General features: G+C 35.0%; 4 protein-coding genes across 11 annotated transcripts in view; 1 reads left to right on the top strand and 3 right to left on the bottom strand.

Moving 5' to 3' along the window:
• Positions 1 to 929: 929 nt before the first annotated feature.
• LOC137576221 (heterogeneous nuclear ribonucleoprotein A3 homolog 1) lies at positions 930 to 6,455 on the bottom strand. Of its 4 annotated transcripts, none has more exons than XM_068289196.1 (6): positions 6,340 to 6,455; positions 3,273 to 3,380; positions 2,932 to 3,211; positions 2,741 to 2,812; positions 2,446 to 2,647; positions 930 to 1,255 (listed from the first exon to the last, which is right to left on the bottom strand). In XM_068289196.1, the coding sequence occupies exons 2-6, from the start codon at positions 3,334 to 3,336 to the stop codon at positions 1,025 to 1,027; spliced, it is 849 nt and encodes a 282-aa protein (XP_068145297.1). In that variant the 5' UTR covers positions 3,337 to 3,380; positions 6,340 to 6,455; the 3' UTR covers positions 930 to 1,024. The 4 variants fall into 4 exon arrangements, with proteins under 4 accessions (XP_068145297.1, XP_068145305.1, XP_068145322.1 ...); XM_068289204.1 differs by having other exon boundaries at positions 6,336 to 6,354; XM_068289221.1 differs by lacking the exon at positions 2,741 to 2,812.
• Positions 6,456 to 7,567: 1,112 nt separating this feature from the next.
• On the bottom strand, positions 7,568 to 15,779 carry LOC137576062 (peroxisomal acyl-coenzyme A oxidase 3). The gene is made up of 6 exons (XM_068288929.1): positions 15,554 to 15,779; positions 10,144 to 10,293; positions 9,158 to 10,081; positions 8,964 to 9,089; positions 8,450 to 8,795; positions 7,568 to 8,385 (listed from the first exon to the last, which is right to left on the bottom strand). Exons 2-6 carry the CDS (start codon positions 10,276 to 10,278, stop codon positions 7,829 to 7,831), a joined length of 2,088 nt encoding a protein of 695 aa, XP_068145030.1. The 5' UTR covers positions 10,279 to 10,293; positions 15,554 to 15,779; the 3' UTR covers positions 7,568 to 7,828.
• Positions 10,730 to 12,419, top strand: LOC137577124 (uncharacterized). Its single transcript, XM_068290518.1, has 3 exons — positions 10,730 to 11,576; positions 11,631 to 11,826; positions 11,892 to 12,419. Exons 1-3 carry the CDS (start codon positions 10,793 to 10,795, stop codon positions 12,376 to 12,378), a joined length of 1,467 nt encoding a protein of 488 aa, XP_068146619.1. The 5' UTR covers positions 10,730 to 10,792; the 3' UTR covers positions 12,379 to 12,419.
• A 1,561-nt stretch (positions 15,780 to 17,340) lies between the features above and the next one.
• Positions 17,341 to 19,448, bottom strand: part of Pax (Paxillin) — a 33,521-nt gene continuing 31,413 nt past the window's right edge. For all 5 annotated transcript variants that reach the window (XM_068289449.1, XM_068289431.1, XM_068289457.1 and 2 more), the window contains exon 8: positions 17,341 to 18,009. In XM_068289449.1, the coding sequence (XP_068145550.1) occupies positions 17,743 to 18,009 (267 nt within the window). In that variant the 3' untranslated portion in view covers positions 17,341 to 17,742. The remainder of the gene's footprint in view (positions 18,010 to 19,448) is intronic.

Below are 19,448 nucleotides of genomic sequence, written 5' to 3'. Positions count from 1 at the left end.
TAAAAGTCCTTCGGAAAAAATGAGAAAAAAATATCCAATATCTCTCAAGCCTAATAGAAAACATGTCTTAAAAATATTTAATTGAAAATATTCTGTACTAGGCCAAAAATTAATTGAAATACCAATCTCAATGCTTGTATTTGAATATATTGAAAGTTTCTCAAGTGCTGGAATCATCTCAATGAAAAGTGAATAGAAATGGTCTTATATGTATGTTATAGGATTCAAGATCTAGGTTGATTAATTACAATTTTTTGTCCTTACTGTATTGGATTCATATTTTGACCAACTAGAAGTGTATTGGTAAACAAACATATGTAAATGTAACCCCTTAATAATTTAAGATTGTGTGTTTTTCGATTTCTATTGAGACTTTTTGCGCATTTCATTTCGATTTCCGTGAATTGATAATTGCTTTGTGTTTTTTCCGTGTAAACAAATTACTTCCGCTTATAGTGGAAGATTAAGCGGGGAATAGGGACGTTAAACGATGAGGTAACTTAATTCTAAAATACTTGCATTCCGTAGACCCCTTATATATGCCCAAGTGGAATGATATGTATTTCTAATGAGTCCATTAAACATCAGCCATTTCCTGTCACCCCTGATAAGACAACTCTGTGTTTTTTTTTTCTTTCTTCTGTAGTCTTTTGCATTGAAGCATTACGTCTAGAATATTTCTTGAACCCAAAACAAAAACTCAGTGTCAAAATCAAGGTTATGAGCTTTTATTTTTGTTTAAATAGAAAACAAAATAAAATAAGAAACGAAGAAATTTTGCATACATATATGTACATAGATTTCGATTTCTATGTAGATGTGATTTGATTTTATTATCAACTTTCTAAATAAATAATAGAAAGCTTTTTTTCTGCAGTTGAGCAACCCAATGAAATAAATATGAATTATTAAGTATACGTATGTATATATTAAGTAGGTATGTATATATTTTATTTATGTGTATATATAACACATCCATTCACAACATTTGCCAGCTGATGCTAGTTGCATTCAGACGGCATATTTAGGAGTGGACTGAGTATGAGGTAACCTTGCCATTGTCATTGACGGTTGTCTGGGCCCCACGGCGACTGGTCCCATCGCCATTACTTTGACTGAACGAGGACACAGAGACACCCTTGTAACCACCACCACCACCGCCGCCGCCGCCGGAACTGGAGCTTGAGCTGGAGCTGCTGTAGCCACCTCCACCAGAAGAAGAACCACCAAAACGATTCACAATATTGGGAGTGTTCTGTTAAAAAAACGAGAAACAATGATATAAGTAATTGCCTAAGTAAGTAAGACATAAAGTTTAGATCAGCTTAGAACTTAGTTACCCGATATGTAATCTTTGAGACCGATTTAGTTTTCTGCCAATTTTTAATGTTTCCGCAAACATATGAGGTTTATATTTATATTGAAATAGAATATATAAAAAATATTAAAAACAAAGAAAACAATCGGGTTGAATTCCAAAACCATTTCCCATTTCCTTTTTAAGTCGAATAAAAAGCCGGAGTATTAAAAAGAATTAATGCAGAAAGAAGTCTCCTTAACATAATTTTAGTTATTAGTTACACTGTGACAAAAAGAAGTAAGTCAATTTGAACTCAATTATTCACAGTCTTTGATCCATTTGATTGGGAAGAAGGTAGCTGGAAAACTAAGTAATATGGCATTTTTCAACCATTAATTTTGTATTTATGAGTACTGAATATTTGAAGTATTGAAATCTTAAAAATCTTTTCCATTCCGTAACTGTTTTTAGATTAACCCCAAACGACATTTTAAAACATCTAACAAAAAGAATTTAAAAAGATTAACAAGAAAATTTATTAAAAATGTTTGAGTTTTAAGAAAGGATCCTAGTCGTATGAGTAATATAATTTAAGCTTTGTTCAGAGATTATTTTAAAAGCTAAATAAATTGAAAAGTTCATTAAATATATTTCATATGGAAAGTTCTCATCGTTTTCTAAAGAAATATATTTTAGTGAATCGGTTTGACTTTCTTAAAAATTGCGTTAAAATTATATAAGCAATGGACTACAATTTGGTGAGATGGAATCAGTTTTATCTACGATTGCTGATAAAAAAACGAAAATTTCTTTATATTTTCATGTGCTGCCTTGTTCCTAATGTCTGTAGTGCAAATTTTTCGAATCAAGAACCTTTTTTTTATACTTTTGAAAACATTAAACAGTCAACGATCTTTATAAAGCTTAAGTCTTCAAACTAATTTACGACCTTATTGACAGTTTTATAATCTGGATGAACAAGTTTCATTCTGAAATACTTTAGTCGTTAAGTGCGATATAAATGTTTGCCAGTTATGATTGTGAGTCATTATATGATGAAATAACTTTTGTTCCATGGGTTTAATTCTAAGTGTTAGTCCATTAACCAACTCTTAATTACTTCCTACACATAGACTTGTACTCACTGGATTGGCTGGATTTATGTATGCTGTCTGTCTGAAACCATTTGGTCCAATAGATCCGGATGCAGATGCATAACTTGGGGCATAACGATGTGTATTATAGGAGGAGCCTCCTCCATAGTTAACATTTCCACCTCGATATCTATTCTGACGCACTAAATTGTCATGGTAAGCCTGCTGAGCGGCTATTTGCTGTTGAATGCGACTACATAAAATGAAAGAGAATTAAATTAATTGCTTAGTACAGGAAATGGGATATGCATTAGTAGTAGGATTAGTAGAAGCTTAGGGTAATTACGTGTCATCGTTGTCGATGGTTGCATCAGCTGATGCATAGGCATTACCCGCCGTCGCCAGACCCGTTACAGCTCTACAAGTACAAAGATTTACAAGAAGCAAAAGTTAACCTACTTAGCCCTCAACCAAAGCATTTGACCCCACCACCCCGCTCCGTGGTCATTAATATACTATAAATCTTGCAATGCTCACTGTTGATTGGCATAATTCTGGGCCAAAATATGATTTGTCAATTGCTGATGGAATAGATAGGGATCAATTATGCCAAAATTGGGTGAAAATCCAGCATCACCGTAATCATCATAGTCATTGTAGCCGCCATTGCCATTGCCCACATAGCTGCTGTGTCCAATGCCACCGCCTGCACTGTTATAGGAGCCAGTATAACCACCAGCACCTCCTCCACTGCTGGCATAGCCACCAGCATATCCTCCTGCATAGGCACGACGACGACGCGACGCCTGACGGGATGCTGCAAGAATTAAGGTTTTAGCTTGAAATTTCAAAGGTTATATTAAATGAATTTGACTTACTCCCTGAGGCTGCTTCACTATTTAGGGCACTCATTACCACACAGATTACCAAGAGTTTCCACATCTTATATTAGATTCGCATTTGCATAAAAGAATTTATTTTGGATTCTAAAAAACAAAACAAAAAAACTAGTTTAAACATTATTGTAACAACAAACTGGTTTAAAAGTCTTCATTAATCTGTTGTGATTAAAGACGGAAATGATGTTTGAAGTAGATAATCTCATAACTTTAAAAGACAAAAACAATTTGCCTTAAACTAGCAGATAAAAGATGAAAATTAAGCTCGGATTGAAAGCTTTTACTGTTGGCAATACAATTTATTGGTAAGTTTTATATTTTAAGTAAAATATTGTGTTTTTTTGCTTTTGTTATAATATATTTATTCACTTGATTTAATTTTAAGTTTTCCGTTTAAGGAACATCCGAAAATATAATTAGTGCTAATAGTTTACCTATTTGTGATCTTAATTTTAACAATCTTTTGGTGTTTTAATCATAATTCCATAAAGTTGTTTGGTTGAAAAAGTTGTTGATTCTTTGCCTTGCAGTGAAATGTTAAATAACTCCCTTGATAAAGACATTTAGAACCTACATATTTAAGCTGGTATTGTCCCAGTTTTCTTTGCATTTGTCGAACTGAAAAAATGTTCATAGATTCTCTTTTGTTTTGTCAGTCAATTGCTAAATTTCCCATTAGATTAAATTAAGAAATTTTCTCAAAGCACTAAAGTACTGATTTTTTTGCATGTACAATATCATATCCCAATATCAATCAAATCGGATATATGGCAAATAGATAATAGAATAGAAGGAACAGTCTAAAATATTTAGAAATATTATTGCCAAGGACTGTTAAATTCGGCTTAGCGGATGTTTTAAACTTTATTTGATCATTCCTGGCATAAGCAAAGTTTGTACACAATTGGAAATATGGTTTTTATTATATTCATCTCAAAGTAATATTTCTAGTATGGACCGCTTACTAGATTTAAAAATTAACGAAATATAGTGTCAAGCATATAATGATCATTTTATTGTTGTTGTTTATTACTTGATAAATCAATACTTGTGATATTGTTACAAAGAAATAAAATTATATTTCACATTACTTTCCATTTGCCCAGATGGAACTACCCTACAACATTTTTACAAAGATTAGTATCTTTGTCAAGAATAATATTATAATATTTAAAGAGCTCTTTGCATATACACATTTCACTAAGATTTATATTTTTTGACATATCTCTGATGGCGCTAACCTGATGAACAAATTTTCAATACCCTTTTTTCATACTTCTTTCAAGAAAAATTATAATAAATTAATCTCATAACATTCAATATTTAAATTTGTCTTATTTTAAAGAGAATTCACTGAATCATGGTGTAAAAAAATTTCAGTCAATTATTTCAAACGGTTTGGAAAATATTTAACATTTACGGTGAGTGTAAGGGGGGCGCTAACCTGATGACGCGCAGTGTATCATTTCATAGTGTGATTTCCTGAACTTTTCGATATGTGTTATTTTTGAAAGATTTTCTGAAAAGCAGTTTCTTTTCCACCCTTTTAGATGTTTTAAAGTAAAACTTAGCCAGTATCTGTCTCTTCGTTTGTTTCCATACTAAATAGAGCCACATTTGTTAAGCCTTTTAAGGGATTCATCTTGTTAGTTAAGCTTCTTATTAGGTACTTAGCTTTGATGTTGAATAACGGAATACCCTAACTTTAATACAGTTGGATTGTCTCAGTGTATTTTTTGTGTAATTATTGATTCAATGCAATTTGCATTTAGTCATTGTTTAAATACTTTTCACATTAATTATCATTAGCAGAAACGCCCCCCACAACTCCCGCAGCAAATGCAATTTTGAGGGGATAAAATAAAAATCTGTTTGCGTAAGAGTGACATGGGGAAGGGAGAAATTATTGCACAGAAGATGAAATTAATATACTTTAACCCTTGGTTAATATACTTAAAGAGGGTTCATTTGACCAGCCCTTCAACAAGGGGGAGCTATCATCATCATCATCATCATCAACAGCAACAACAACAACAAACCCTTGGCCATAATTCAATAGATTTTTGCACATAAATTGTGCATTTTAAGCATATTTAATTGCCTTAACACGATTTCACAATAATCAAATTGCAAACAGAAAAGAAAACAGAGCTTTTTCTATGGTTATATATGTAGATATATATGTATATGGATGTATAGCTCGATGTGTGAGAGAGAGGAAGGGCTATCGAAAACGGAAATCCCCGAAATGTAAATTAATGGATTGAAATATCATTTTCTGTTTTTTGTTTTTTGTTTTGATTTCGGCACCAAGAAGCGGAACCGGTTCTGTTAATTGGTTGCTCTTTGAAAATTAATAATAAATTTTTGTATATAGATTTTGTATTTTTTGTTAATCAATTTGGTGCGCATTTTGTTTAACAATTTGTTCTGACAATAAATTGCACTTCACTTCTGTTTTTTATTTTGGAAATTTTTTATGGTTGTCATGATGTTCTAATTAAATAAATTTTGTTTATGACAAACCGGTTGGCTATTTTTTAAACACTTGAATTCTATGAGTAACCTTACTAAAAACAGCAAAAAAAAAATTATAATTTCGTGGGCAAAAAAGAACAAAAAAATGAGCCTTAACAACTTTATTTTCATTGTTCGCCTTCTGCGTAGTCCAAAGTGTAAAGATTCACTTAGAAAGATTCACTTGAGTTGATTTTTTCCTGTGCACGATTTGCCCCTTTTATGTGTTGGTGTTTATTTGTGAATTATGTTTGAACAATGTTGGTATATTGTGTGATTCCCAATCAGTTTACTATCATTTTAGTTAGTTTGTTTATTTTTGTGTAGTTTTTTTTAATGGCCGAGCGATAAGAACCATTCCATTCACATACCAAATCGAAACCAAAACTGCGCCATAATTTTGCAAAACCATCAAAGTTATAGCTAATATTTTTTGATAGATAGGCAGGCAGAACATGATGAGAGACATCTGATGTCAGATGAGAGGCAACCATTCATATATTATTTTTCCACTGACTCACTCACTCACTTGTTAATTGTTGTATTTCGGCCAGGTTCTCGATTTCAATACTCTTTGCTCGCGCTCTTCTTCACTGGGCGACAACTAAGCAACGTCTGAGCCGGATCAGTTGGGACCGGGTCCTCTTATAAACGGCTTTTTCGGGAGTGACGACAGAACCCACCTATAACCAACTCTCTACACAACAAGTATGTAGATGATGTGTATCTTGTATGCATACATATGAGTATGAGTTTGCTATTGGAGAATCAATGTAAATCAATGGCTGCTAACTAATTATAATATAAGGTTTATTGTTTTTTTTTTCTCTCCCTCTCTCTCTGTCTCTCTCTTTTGTATTGTGTGCGTGTGTGTATGCTTTTTCTTTCTGATCAAAATGTTTCTTTTGGCAAATTGCTTTATATAATTTAAGCAAGATATGTAATTTTACTGGTTAGGCATATTTAATTGCGAAAGTAGTTTCCAAGTACTCGAGGAGATCACGACTCAAACAGGATCTAGTTAAGGTGAGGTGAATTAAAGCAATTCTGATTGAAATATGACAGTTCTATATGTTAACCGAAACCGAAACTCCATTTAATAATTTTATATAATGATGTTAACGTTACAAAAGTAAATGTATCTTCATATAGACTTTTATTCGCATAACTGTTTACCTTAAAAATGAAATATTCATTCATATTCATTAAAAAATCATCAGTAGTACAAATAAAGCAAAATGACTTTAAGTCTAAATACTTACGTCGATTAGAGTACATAAAGATATTTTTATAATTTGTTCATAGAGTGATCCGTTTTAAAGGACTTTAATAACATTTCATTTTACTTTATTTATATTTTAGGTCCCTTCGAATAATTATAGTATTCATAGACTTGGAAAGTGTTCAACAATATAAACTACTAAAATCAACAGTTTCAATGGACGGAAGGTACCTGAGTGGTATTAGTCAAAAAACCTTAAGATGATGAAGTCGTCCTTAAGGTAGGACAATCCTGTCGCACTATCTATCATCTCGGATTAAAACTACATTGTAGTTTCTTCTTGACGGATCTATGGTAATCCCTTTTGGTACGAATTGTTGTTAATGTATCAGATGTTTTATGGTTCACTGCCGCATTCTCCATAGAATTTTGCTTTAAGCATCATTTGTCTCAACGATCTCAATTTTAGTAGTCATGGAATATTATTAGCCATCCATCTTCACCTCTGTCTATTTTAAAAGAAAATTATCCACTATTTCTCTGATTTATCTAAAAATTTATTCAGTTATAATAAAGAATCGTAAACTAGTAACAGATTGGATCTTAAAATACTCAATGTACGATATAGTATGCATTTGTATGATCATGGTAGAAAAATAATGTTCACCTAGGATTAATTTATTCAATGAGGTGATAGTAATACCTGATTTCAAATGAGGCAATAACAATATATGATTAAAAATGGGTATGGACCACCAGGCACTAATTTTCTCTCGTCATTCTCTTGTGGAAGGATCTAAAGCTTTGACTTTTCAGCAGGCTGTGGAATGATGACATCACGCCACCAAGAGGGACGCTGAAAGGCACCCTCATTGGTCATAAATTCGTTTTGCAAATTCTCATAGAGAAGGCCATCAGCACGAGCAATCACCGAATTGAGAGCAAAGTCTGGGGGAGCAATTGCGTCGGCAATGCTAACGGCAAATTCTTTCATTTGCAAACAGCTAGCCAGAAGCAACTCCCTCACAGAACCGGCAAAGCTCTGACCGACAGCAAATCCACCCACATAAAAGGTTGTCATATGCTGTTCCAGCAGCCACATGGCATAAACATCATAAACGAGTCGCAGAACTCTGGCATATGGAGCCTCCACGTTCAATTGGCGCACATGCTCGGCGTAGCGGGTCAAGGCAAAATACTCAGCATAGGCCAATGAGAGTTCCTTGGCTCCAGCAACTTGGGAATTATTGCGTGCATCAAATTTGTTAGCTCCGGCCGCCAATTGTCCCTCAATGTGGGCCGTTGTGTGAGACATCAGATGGCACAGAAGCCACTCATAACAAGTGATGGCAACTAAAGTAGGGAGAAAAGTGTTAATTACATTTATATTACGAAACCTCATCAAATTTGCACTCACATCCCCATGTCTTTATGGGAGTCTGCTGCACCAGTTGATCATATTTCAGTGCTAGTAGCTGCTGACGTCTCTCCAGGAATTTCACACTGCCAATGGGTGACTCCAACTCCTTGGCACTCCATTGACGCAACAACCAATTGGATGCCTGCTGTCCAAGCACATTGTTATCACCTTCATATGTGCACAGGGGATCGTGATCTGTACGCATTTGACCCAATTTGGCAGCCCTCAAATATCCATGACCACCGCAAGCTTCGCGTGCCTCTTGTATGGCATCACGAGCTGACCAGGTAATCCTTGGCTTGGATGCCGATATTAATGCATGAATTTCAGCAGCATTCTGGGTCTGTAAATTAAAGAAATTTAAGACATTAAGCCTAAGTAGTCACTTAACAATATATTTTGGCCAAAATTGTAATATTGAACTAAAGCCAGATCGAGTAGGATAGACATTATACCTATTGGGGATCGACCGACTTACACTAATACTAATCTCTGTTGAACTTTAACTCACCAGAACATCAAAACCATTGGAATCCGCTTGAGAACGTGCAATAATTTCCAAATAGGTTTGAGTCAACTCTTGAACTGCGATTTTCTGAACACAAGCAGCCGCCAAAAAGGGGAATATTCTATATTGCTGGAAAAAAAGTTGATTTTTAGTTTTAAAATTGTTTTACCTTAGGTTGTCTTACTTGTTTTACTCACATGCAATTGGTATTCCAAGATAGCAGACTCCTCGCCCTGACGTTCTGGGCCAAATTGCTTACGCACTGCTGCATATCGTACGGCTATAACTGCAGCACTACACAAAGTATTCGCCGATTCCTGCATAATGCCAATGCGTCCCGCTGAGAAACTCTCCAAGGCGGCACCTAGAACTTTGCCAGGTTCGTCAAAGACACTCTCATAGACACCCTCGGGTGTGACATCGCTTGTGCGATTGAGAAGATTGTCGCGAGGTATGCGATAATTGGAGAATACCACAAAACCGTTATCAATGCCATTCAGACCGCATTTCTCTCCAATATCACCCACCAGGACACCGGGATAGGAGAGCAGTGTCTTGGGATCTCGTATGGGTATAAGGAAACCATGAAGTCCATGATTTTCCCCATCAGCCGTATAGAGATTAGCAAAAGTCATGGCCACGGTGGCCATTTTACCCAAATTGCCTACCCAACACTTGGCAGCCTCAAAATCGGGTGTGTTGATAATAAATTCTTGAGTGGTGGGATCATAAGTGGCTGTGGTGCGAATACGTTTAGTATTACTTCCATGGGAAAGTTCCGTGATGGCCAGACATGTGATAACTTCGCGGTTCCATGCGGCCTCAATGTACTTTTGATGCTTTTCAGTGCCCATGGCTCTAATGGCATTATTAAAGAGACCCACTCCCAGGGCAATTTTCACCGACAAGCTGGGCGAATAGCAGGCCAAAGCCTCATTGATGTACATCAAATACTGGGTTTTCGCCGAGAAGCTTAAGCTCTCGATTTCCTTGGGTACCAAATCCAAATGTTTCATGCGATTCACCTGCATGGCGCACAAACGCTTCTGTTCATCCATGGGCAATGTGCGCGAGGGATGGGCAAATAGAGGATCATTTTCCAAACGACGCCACACTTTGTACTGTAAAATGAAAGCTAAGTGATAAAGACTGATCAAGGGTAATTCCAATTTACGATACTCACCTTTATACGTAAGCCTTGCTCCTTCTCAAAGATCAGACGCAGTCTCTTCCAGTCGAAATTCGCACGTTTGCGATAATGTGCCAAAGGGCCACCCAATGGCAGATCGGGTATGAAACTCGTATCCGTATTAGACATATTTTTTTATTCCAGCTGCAATATAAAACAAATGTCTTTAGTTAACGACGTTTAAAAGTCCACTAACGCATCAGCAATAGATACGAGTGGCTTTAATTACATGACATGGGCAGACGAGTGGAGCACTTGAACTGCATTATCTGTTAGCATGAAGCCCTAGTAAAGACCCACTTACTAGGTAACCGGTCTAAAAAAAACTGTTTGAGAGTCGCTATGGCAGACTAGACTAAGTCTCAGTGGTCATACATTGTCAAAAGAAAATCATTTGATAAGGAATACTCATTCAATAATATAAATATATCTGCTATATAAAAATTTAGTTTGTTGATTCATATCACATAAATCATGAGATGACTTTGCAGTATTAAGTAGGTTTTACAATCACTGCCATAAGCCTCTGAAACTGTGAGTGTTTGTGTTTATATGGTTGGGAACCCAGCTAGCCAAGACAAAAACCCATATTACACACATACTTCATTGCTTGGAAATAATTTATTGGAAATTCATTCCAATCATGTCGAAGCGCCAACAGGAACGTCAGAGGCTACAGCGAAAAGTTCGTGCCAACTTGCCACATCGTACATTTCGTGAAATCAAATTCGATCGTGATGAGATACGCCAGACTATTGAACCATTGAGCTACAATGATGCACGTCGCCAGCGTGGTCCCATCTATGAGGCCCTGGAAGACGAGCTCTATCGCGAAGGTTGCCGCGATTTGCCAGAGTTTCTACGTTGTCTGGCCGACAAGGAGAAAACCCTCTACGAGTCTGTCATTATACGTGATCGCATAAGCGATGATCGTCCATTGCTCTATGCAGTGATTGATAAACTAAAAGAGGCCGAGCTGGCATATGTACGTGATAAACAGAAGGGTTTCAAGCAATGTTTCACCTTATACTATGAGACAATGCTCCTACTGGAACCGTATAAGCAAAAATATGAATATGCTTTGAGTGCCATAATGGAGAGGCTTGTTTCGTTGTGTCACAAGACCCAGGGTCAGGAACGAGATGCTGCCGAGATGATAGCACGCATCTATTTCACATTTGTCGAGTATCTGGAACGTATGCAACAGAGAGCAAATGCCATAAGCTATTTGCAAATAACTATTGACTTGGTACGGGGTCATGTGTGGACAGCCGTCAGGGATATGCCACCGGGTAGTTTGACTTTACATGAACTGGTGGCCCAGAAATTGGCACGCCAATTGCTGCTCTATGGCAAACAGATTGTACGTCACCAGCCTGAGGAGGCTATAGCATTGGCCAGGCGAGCCACTATACTTGTAGCCGAAAGTGAGTGCAAAGAATCTCCATCTCCATCTTAATCTAAACTCTTCGATATTCTAGTTGGCAGACAAAAGAATTTGGATATATTCTGTGAGACTTTCATGGAACGAGCCTATTTTCTTATGGAGTCGAGCAACTATCATGGTGCCCATCAATGTCTTGAACAAATACGACCCACGGTTATAGCCTGTACTGAATATCGTTTTGTTAAGCTGAATATCAAGTTCTATCTACTAACTGGTCAATGCGCTGAAAAGTAATTTTTTATCTACTTCAAATTTAGTCTCAACTCTGAGCTCAATCCACTTTGTTTTCATTTAGTTTTGAAAGTCCTGACAAGGCCATATCCAGCTATAAGAAGGCTTTACGTCTCTCTCGTCTCTATAATGATCAAAAAAGTGAGGCCAATATTTTACTTCATTTGGGCAAAATCTTTGCCAAAGATACACAAAAACTTTGTCTTGCCAAGAAATGCTATGAGCAGGCCAAACACATTTATATTGACTTTAACGATATGATCAGCAAGAAAATGGTCAACTATTTGTTGGCTAAACTCATGGCCGATGAAATAACTCCCTTGTATATGGCAATGCTGAAGGCATCTACCAAACAATATTGCGCCTTCTTTAATCTGCGGCAATGGAAAAATCGCTGCAGACCTTTCTGGAAGAAATTGGGCGATGAGATCAAGAAACAAGAATACGAGGATATCTATTGTCTTCTAGATGAAGAGAAACCAGATCCTAGCAGTCAGGAGTCTGGCTTTCCCAATGAAGAACGCCATTTTTTTAATGTAGAAGAAGATTAAACCTGACTTCTCTTTAGTACAAAAAAAAAAAAAAAGAAAATTGTTAATGGAACTGAATTAAAACTTTGTGTCGACTGTCGCCGACATAGAAGTTAATACTCTTATCATTCTCATTCACGTGTTGGGCAAATTTCTATACAGTCATCAACCACTCGAGTTTCTAAAGAAAGCTCTTTTATTGCATTCTCTAGTGGGGGAGGTTGGTCACTCGGCATTCCAAACTGTGTCGTATCATGGAACACTATCATAAGTAAGACCACTCATAGTATTTATATGGTGACAGCTGTTTATGTATGTACTTATAATCGTGGTGATTTGCCGCAATTTAAATAATGTATTATAAAATTTGAGTGCTTGATATCAAAATGGTTTACAGTACTGGGCACTAAAATTAAATAATACATACTACTAAATGTAGTAAATGCTTAAATTATATGCACGTTTTGATATTGGATGAATACAGTTTAATCCATATTAATGGGGACACTGTCTTTTAGAAAATGTTAAGAATAAAATGAAATATAATTAACCTTTTAGCTTAATTGTTATTGTCAAACATTTTAAGCAAAAGTCTACAATTTGAAGAGCTTCGTATGATAAAAATATGTTTCGTTTTATAGCAAAAACTTGAAACTAAATACGAATATATATTTTTTTCTTATTGTAATCAATGCGTAATGAAATAAAGATTACCATAACGTAAATTCAGAAATAAGAAACATTTTGTTTATTCTTTTTTTAACAGTAATAACCTCTTGAAGTACACAATTTAGGCAAAAGAAGCAAAGCAAAGCAAAGCCATTTAAAACATTCCCTAATATACTGACAAGCTCAGCAGAAGAAGAAACAAGTGTTTACTTTTGTAGAAATTCTAATTTTTATTTGTTTATACATATGTACCTACATATGTATATGTATATGTATGTATGTGAAAGAAGTATTAAACCAAATGTAGTATGCTGTAAACGTCTAATCACTTTTGATCCTCACTGTAAAACCCCGAAACGAAAATCGGTGTTTGCCCTCCTATATTTTTGTTCTTCTAGTTTTATCATATTGATTACCTTTCACTTTATATATTGTCAAACATTTTTGACTAAACCAGAATTATCATACTCCTGCATACGGCTAAAAATCAATGAAAAGAACTTCACAATTGTATTGCTTGTTTATGCTTAATAGTTCATTGAGTGTAGTAAAAGTGGTAGCAATGGGAAAAGTGGAGCAACTATTGGTCAATCGATTGTCTACTTTTAATTCTATTATCATGGAAATGACTGGAAATAGCTTTTATAAAGTAGTATATTGTTATGTCATTCAATTAAACCAAATAATCAGTTTGGCTTTTAATGCCAAATCGTTTACCAATGTCAGCAAAAATAAAATAAATAGAGATATAAACAACAGTGTATATAAATCTTATATATTTAGATATGTAAAGGATAAAGCGATATAATTAAATATCAATATACATATATAACAAGAAGAGTTCCTCTGTATTTTATATCTTTACTAATGAAAAGACTCAGCTTTAATTTTCTACTGTGAGAAAAGAGCTTGACCTATGCCATAAATGATTAATTATTTTCACTAAATACTTTGCTGAACCAGATTAAACTTTGCCAACACTTTGTCCCAAAAAGGTAATCTTAAAAGCTCTCAACATGGAAACGCTGCATGTAACACACATGCATAAAGTCGTGATATGAAAAAAAAAACCAATTTAACTATAATTAGCAATCAATTATCAGGTATAGCTCTAAACTCACTGTCGCCGGTGATAAAAAGACGATGCTCGGCTTTTTTTCCCGCCCGACATTGTATACGTATTCGGTTTGCTTTTGTGGATTTCTCAGAATAGTTATTGCCTCACTTATTTCCATCACCGTCGTGTAATGTCTGATATGCCCAACCAAATCAGTCTACAACTGCTTAGAGCAGCTGACTGCTGCTTCGAATGGAAAACCACATCATATCAGATCCAATAAAAATACAAAAAAGCCCAACAATATTGTTTGCTTACACTCATCCAAAATGAAAATGGAAATAAGTGACAAACTGCCACTGTGATGTCATGTTTGAAATACCCTTTCAATTGGTCTCTTTAATGGTATTTCGATTTAGATTAAAAATGGAAGACGAATATTATTAAAAAGTGACTAATAAATTAAAATGGTATGAAGTAGTTTGTACTTGAACAATTACTTAGTCTGATATGGTCATGTTTCACATAAGAAATGTGTGTATAGACGAAGTGGACCAGAGAGGAATATCCACTCTTTGAATAGATCATTGATCCAGACTGTCAACCTTTTTCAAATTTCATATCCTTTTCATTTTAAAACTTCTACCACTAATCAGATTGGCATAAGCAGTTTCTTAGAAGATTTAAGCTCATATCATAACAAATATACTTTACATATTATAGGGTGTGAAAAGGGGCGTGCTTAAGCAGCTACCACAATACAAATAGCCACAGGAAGGCAAGCAGACAAGCATATAAACAAACAAAATGTAAATCGCAAAATTCCCAAAAGATAAGCCTCAAAGCCCTAAATACAGTTTGACAAGCATTGCCAGACTGATCATTTAATGGTCGATTAGAAATCGCTTGGCCACTTGTAATAAACACATCGCTTGGCGTGTGTATAACGAAAATTGTCACAAATTTGTTCAACTGACACTCCCTTTGAGCACGACACTTGGACGCTTTCCATATACATACATACATGGTCAATGATAACCTTGAATCTGAACAACTACAACAACAAAAAAGTGTGTTAAATTGGAATTATAATGCAATTTAAATGAATTTAAGTGAAGTCAATCAACAAAAAAGTACACGGAAAACTGCAGCCAAAAGGCAATGATTAATTTCACTTGTATTTACATATGTACATACATATATACATACGTACTCTGACAAATTGGAGCACAATCGACACACAGATACACATACACACGCACCCAATGCAATCTATTTAATTGAATTCACTTATCCAAAAAACATTTCATTGACACACCCTGTAAAAAGGACTCGATTAACTAGACTTAACTGAGGATATTTGCTATTATTACATCACCAACAAGTAGGTAGATTCTCTTCCGAGTCAGATGACTTCTTTTAGATACACACAAACACACACACACAAAATGAGATACGAATGAGACCAACCTGTAGCTTCGTTTGTCTCTTCTTGGCGCCAATCAACAGAACCAAAAAAAAATCTTTAAGCTAAATTTACTCTCTTTAAATTTGAATTCTTTTTCGCTAAACTTTATATGGGTTGCCGTTGAAAATTCAACTTAATTAAATAGAAAATGTATTCGTATACACACCCACGCCGAACAGTAACAACAACAATAATAGCAACAACAAAAACAACAACCGGCACACGACCGTCCAACCGACCAGCACGTCCAACGGATGAAAATTGAATGAGCGAGAGAGAGAGACGTTAGACTACAGAGCCAACTGACTGATTCATAACAAACGGGCGTGCTGCAGAGACCCTACCAAAGAGTCGAGTTGACTAACACATACCAGAGACGAGGTATATATTAATATATATACATATGTACAGAAGACTCACGCACACTTATTCCAGGGAAATGTGGGTAATTTGCCTGAGCATGCCTCCGGAGACCTTCAATGTCAAGTGGCAAAAGTGCGAGTGAGGTGGCAATAACCCAAAAATAAAAAAACCTCCCAACCCACAATGGGACATTCTGTTTACTTTTTATACAAAAAATTACAACACATATTTTATGAAGCATTTCTTCAGATATCTTACTATATCAGAAAGTATTTCGGTCGGTTGAAAAGGTTTTCGTTTTTTCATCTTGTTCAAAATTGACCCTTTCGCTTTGAGATCTTTGTGGTCAAAATAATTTTGAATCATCGGGATCCAAATCCTTTTTTCCAGTCAGAGTATTTCTGTATGCTTTGATCTCATGCCTAGAAAGTTTTATTTTATGACCCTTTTATCTTTGATTCCATATCATACAGAGTGCTAAGATTGCCCATAGTACTATTGCCACGCCGGCCGGCATCACTTTTTTAACTGTATGCGTGTCAGAGTATCTGTGTGAGCCCCTCGGTGTGTGGGTGTGTGTGTGTGTGTGTGTGCGGAGAGAGAGCAACATGTGTGATGCCAGAGATGGGAATTTGTGAATTTTTTTTATCATTTATTGTTGGCTTTGGTGCGCAAACAAGATACATACAAACATACAACTATCCAGCAGACGGCGACCCTGAACTACAGAGGAACAGATGCTGGGTTTGTGTCTTGGCTATATCGTTAACAGAGCCATGCTATCAGCTAAGGGAATTCCCCGCCAAATGGCCCACTTCATGTTGCTATAAATCAAGAATTGATTGCTTGATTAATGACATCAGATTTATCGCACGATCTCATGAAGTGCTATTAAAATAAATGGTACAATTAAATTAAGCTTATATGAGCAAATAAATTCATTGCATACTTAATGGGGCCATTATTTGACAAATGTCTCAGGCAATTTGTTTTAAAGAAAATCATGCAGACGATAAGACTGTTTCCATTATTCATCGTTCAAATATTTTAAAAATATTTTTTAGCTTTCAAACTAGATTCAAACGATAGCTCACTGCAAAACGAGGAACAGGGAAAGCTTAGAACCCGAAAACTTTTCAAAAATCCTGGAAATTCTTTCCTTAAGATGAAATTAGGCAAAAGCCTTCTGAGATTGTAATATAGAGTACCTAAGCCTCAGAGGGTATGCAGTTGAATGCCAAAGTATATATTGTTTGCACGAATTAGAAATATTCAGAGTTTAAAACATGAACAAATAAAATATTTTCAAAATTTGCCACTCATTTGCAAATAGAACCTCCAAATAAAGCACCCTCTACTTTCTTTTTATATATTTTTAATAACCACCGAAAAGCAATCTATAGAATATTAAAAAAAAAAAAACACATTTTTATTATTTGTCCGATTTATTTATTGAATTCATTGATCATTTTGAATGGTCTTTTTGTATATATTAAACGGGGTAAAAATATCAAGTGACCATTATAATTGGATTAGGATTAGTTGCCTACTAATTGCTTACGTTTCGCGATTTATTATTTTGGCATTTTGTTTTGCATTGCATGTGATTGGGTTTAATTAAATTACTAATTTGACTCGGTTATATAAAAGCACAGATGTATTATTTTTCTGTATATATATATATATAAGTAGTTATATATATGGTATGGTAAGTATATGTAATATAATCGGTAAAACATTCGTAAATCGTATAAAAACAGTGTGTATCATAACTATAGGTTTCTTTTCTTTTTTGTTGTTGTTTTTGCTTTTCTTTCAAATCAATTATTCAACCAAATATCTTGTCAAAGCAGGCATGACAATATGGCTTATCCTTTTGCTCCTTGAATGTACCCTTGTTCAATTGTTTCAGGCAGAAGGCACAGACAAAATGTTCCGGATGGAATTTCTTAAACATGGCCGTAATACAGCGACCAGTGATGGGTTTCGAGCAGCCGGCACATAATGAACCGCGTTTGGCATGATAATGTGTCTCACAATATGGCAGACCCTCATGATCGAAAAATGAGCCACCCTGGAAAGGTTGTCGGCAATCCTGCAAAGAATCGAAAAATGACATTGAGAAACAATTAGAAAATTCACAAAATTAGTTTACAGCCCCAGGCAAAATTATAATAATAATAAGTATATAAAGTGTACCAACACACAAAATTATTACTACGCCGTTAAATTTGAAAAGACACAACAAACACACAGATGTAGCCAGATTTTGGCAATTATATTGTATTTGAAAATCATAAAACGGAAAGCCACAATTCTAATGATGTATTATGATGCCAAATGCCTTTTCTTTTTACAGTCCTCTTGCCAGAGGCTAATTACGTCCATAAATTAGTTGCCATATAGCATAACCAAAGCGGACCCGGCACCACGGAATAACGACATGATTTGATTTTTTTCTTATACATCAACTATGCGAATTGTTACGCCTGACAAGAGAGAATCTAGTTCAAAATTTTCTTAATTTGTGGCAAGGGGAATATCATTGACAACAACCCACTGTGCACAGAAGATGTTGTAGGTGGCAATTTTATAGAGGACATCGTGATTGAAAGTAAAAAATTTAATTTACTTATTTGAACTCAAAACATATAACTAAAGAATTAATAAATAAATTTATCAGTAATAGTTGGGCACTGTTTTTGGACACTTTAGTTCTATATAAGAAGTTAATGATTTATACAATTCTATGAATCTTTGGAATTAATCCTTATAATCCTTCATTTCTTTACTGAATCTATGCAAAGAAGTCAGGATATTCATGATCGAAATGAATATGAATTTAGTATCTTAAAGGATTCTTTGAAGAAGAATAACTAAGCTCTCTTAAACACCTTAATCACCTACTCATCTCTAGTCAAATATATATAAATTAGTTCACACTCTGAAAATTGCTTAATATTGCCGGCTGATTGGAAGAAAAAAGGAAGATAAAAATGCAGGAATCCATTGGGAACGACATTTGCAAGTTTTTCTGTGTTTTTCATGATCTTTCGCAATGTTCTGTCTTTTCTTTATGGAAAAACATTTCTTTTTAGCGAAAAAAAAGTCCGAAGACAATAACAATTTGCGCACGCTTTTGGCCAATATCCAAGACAACAAACAAAACGAACGAATGAAATGTTTCTTTAAACAAAAAAATAATTAAATAATAGAAAGAACGTGATATGTTTTGGGCAGCTGTAAACTGAATGTATAAATGGAAAATGGAAAATCGTAGACTGAAGAACCCCTCGGCAACTGAATAAACAACAGGTGTATTAGGTAATTGTTTCTACTGAAACAATGTAAGTCAAATGGTGGGAAAACAATCGATAAGAATCAATTAAAATTTTCTTTGGAATATGCCAAAATAAGCATTTACATTGTATCCATATAAAATCCATTTATATTTAGATCTTCTAATATTTATATCACGAATTCTAAAAGCATTTCGAAGGCAGAAACGAGCTAGGGGGATTAATAATAAATCTA

Source organism: Drosophila tropicalis, unplaced genomic scaffold, assembly GCF_018151085.1.
Source record: "Drosophila tropicalis isolate 14030-0801.00 unplaced genomic scaffold, ASM1815108v1 contig_1187, whole genome shotgun sequence".
In the NCBI taxonomy this organism is placed as follows: domain Eukaryota; kingdom Metazoa; phylum Arthropoda; class Insecta; order Diptera; family Drosophilidae; genus Drosophila; species Drosophila tropicalis.
The sequence above is the reverse complement of the archived record's forward strand: the minus strand, read 5'-3'. Positions and strand labels throughout refer to the sequence as shown.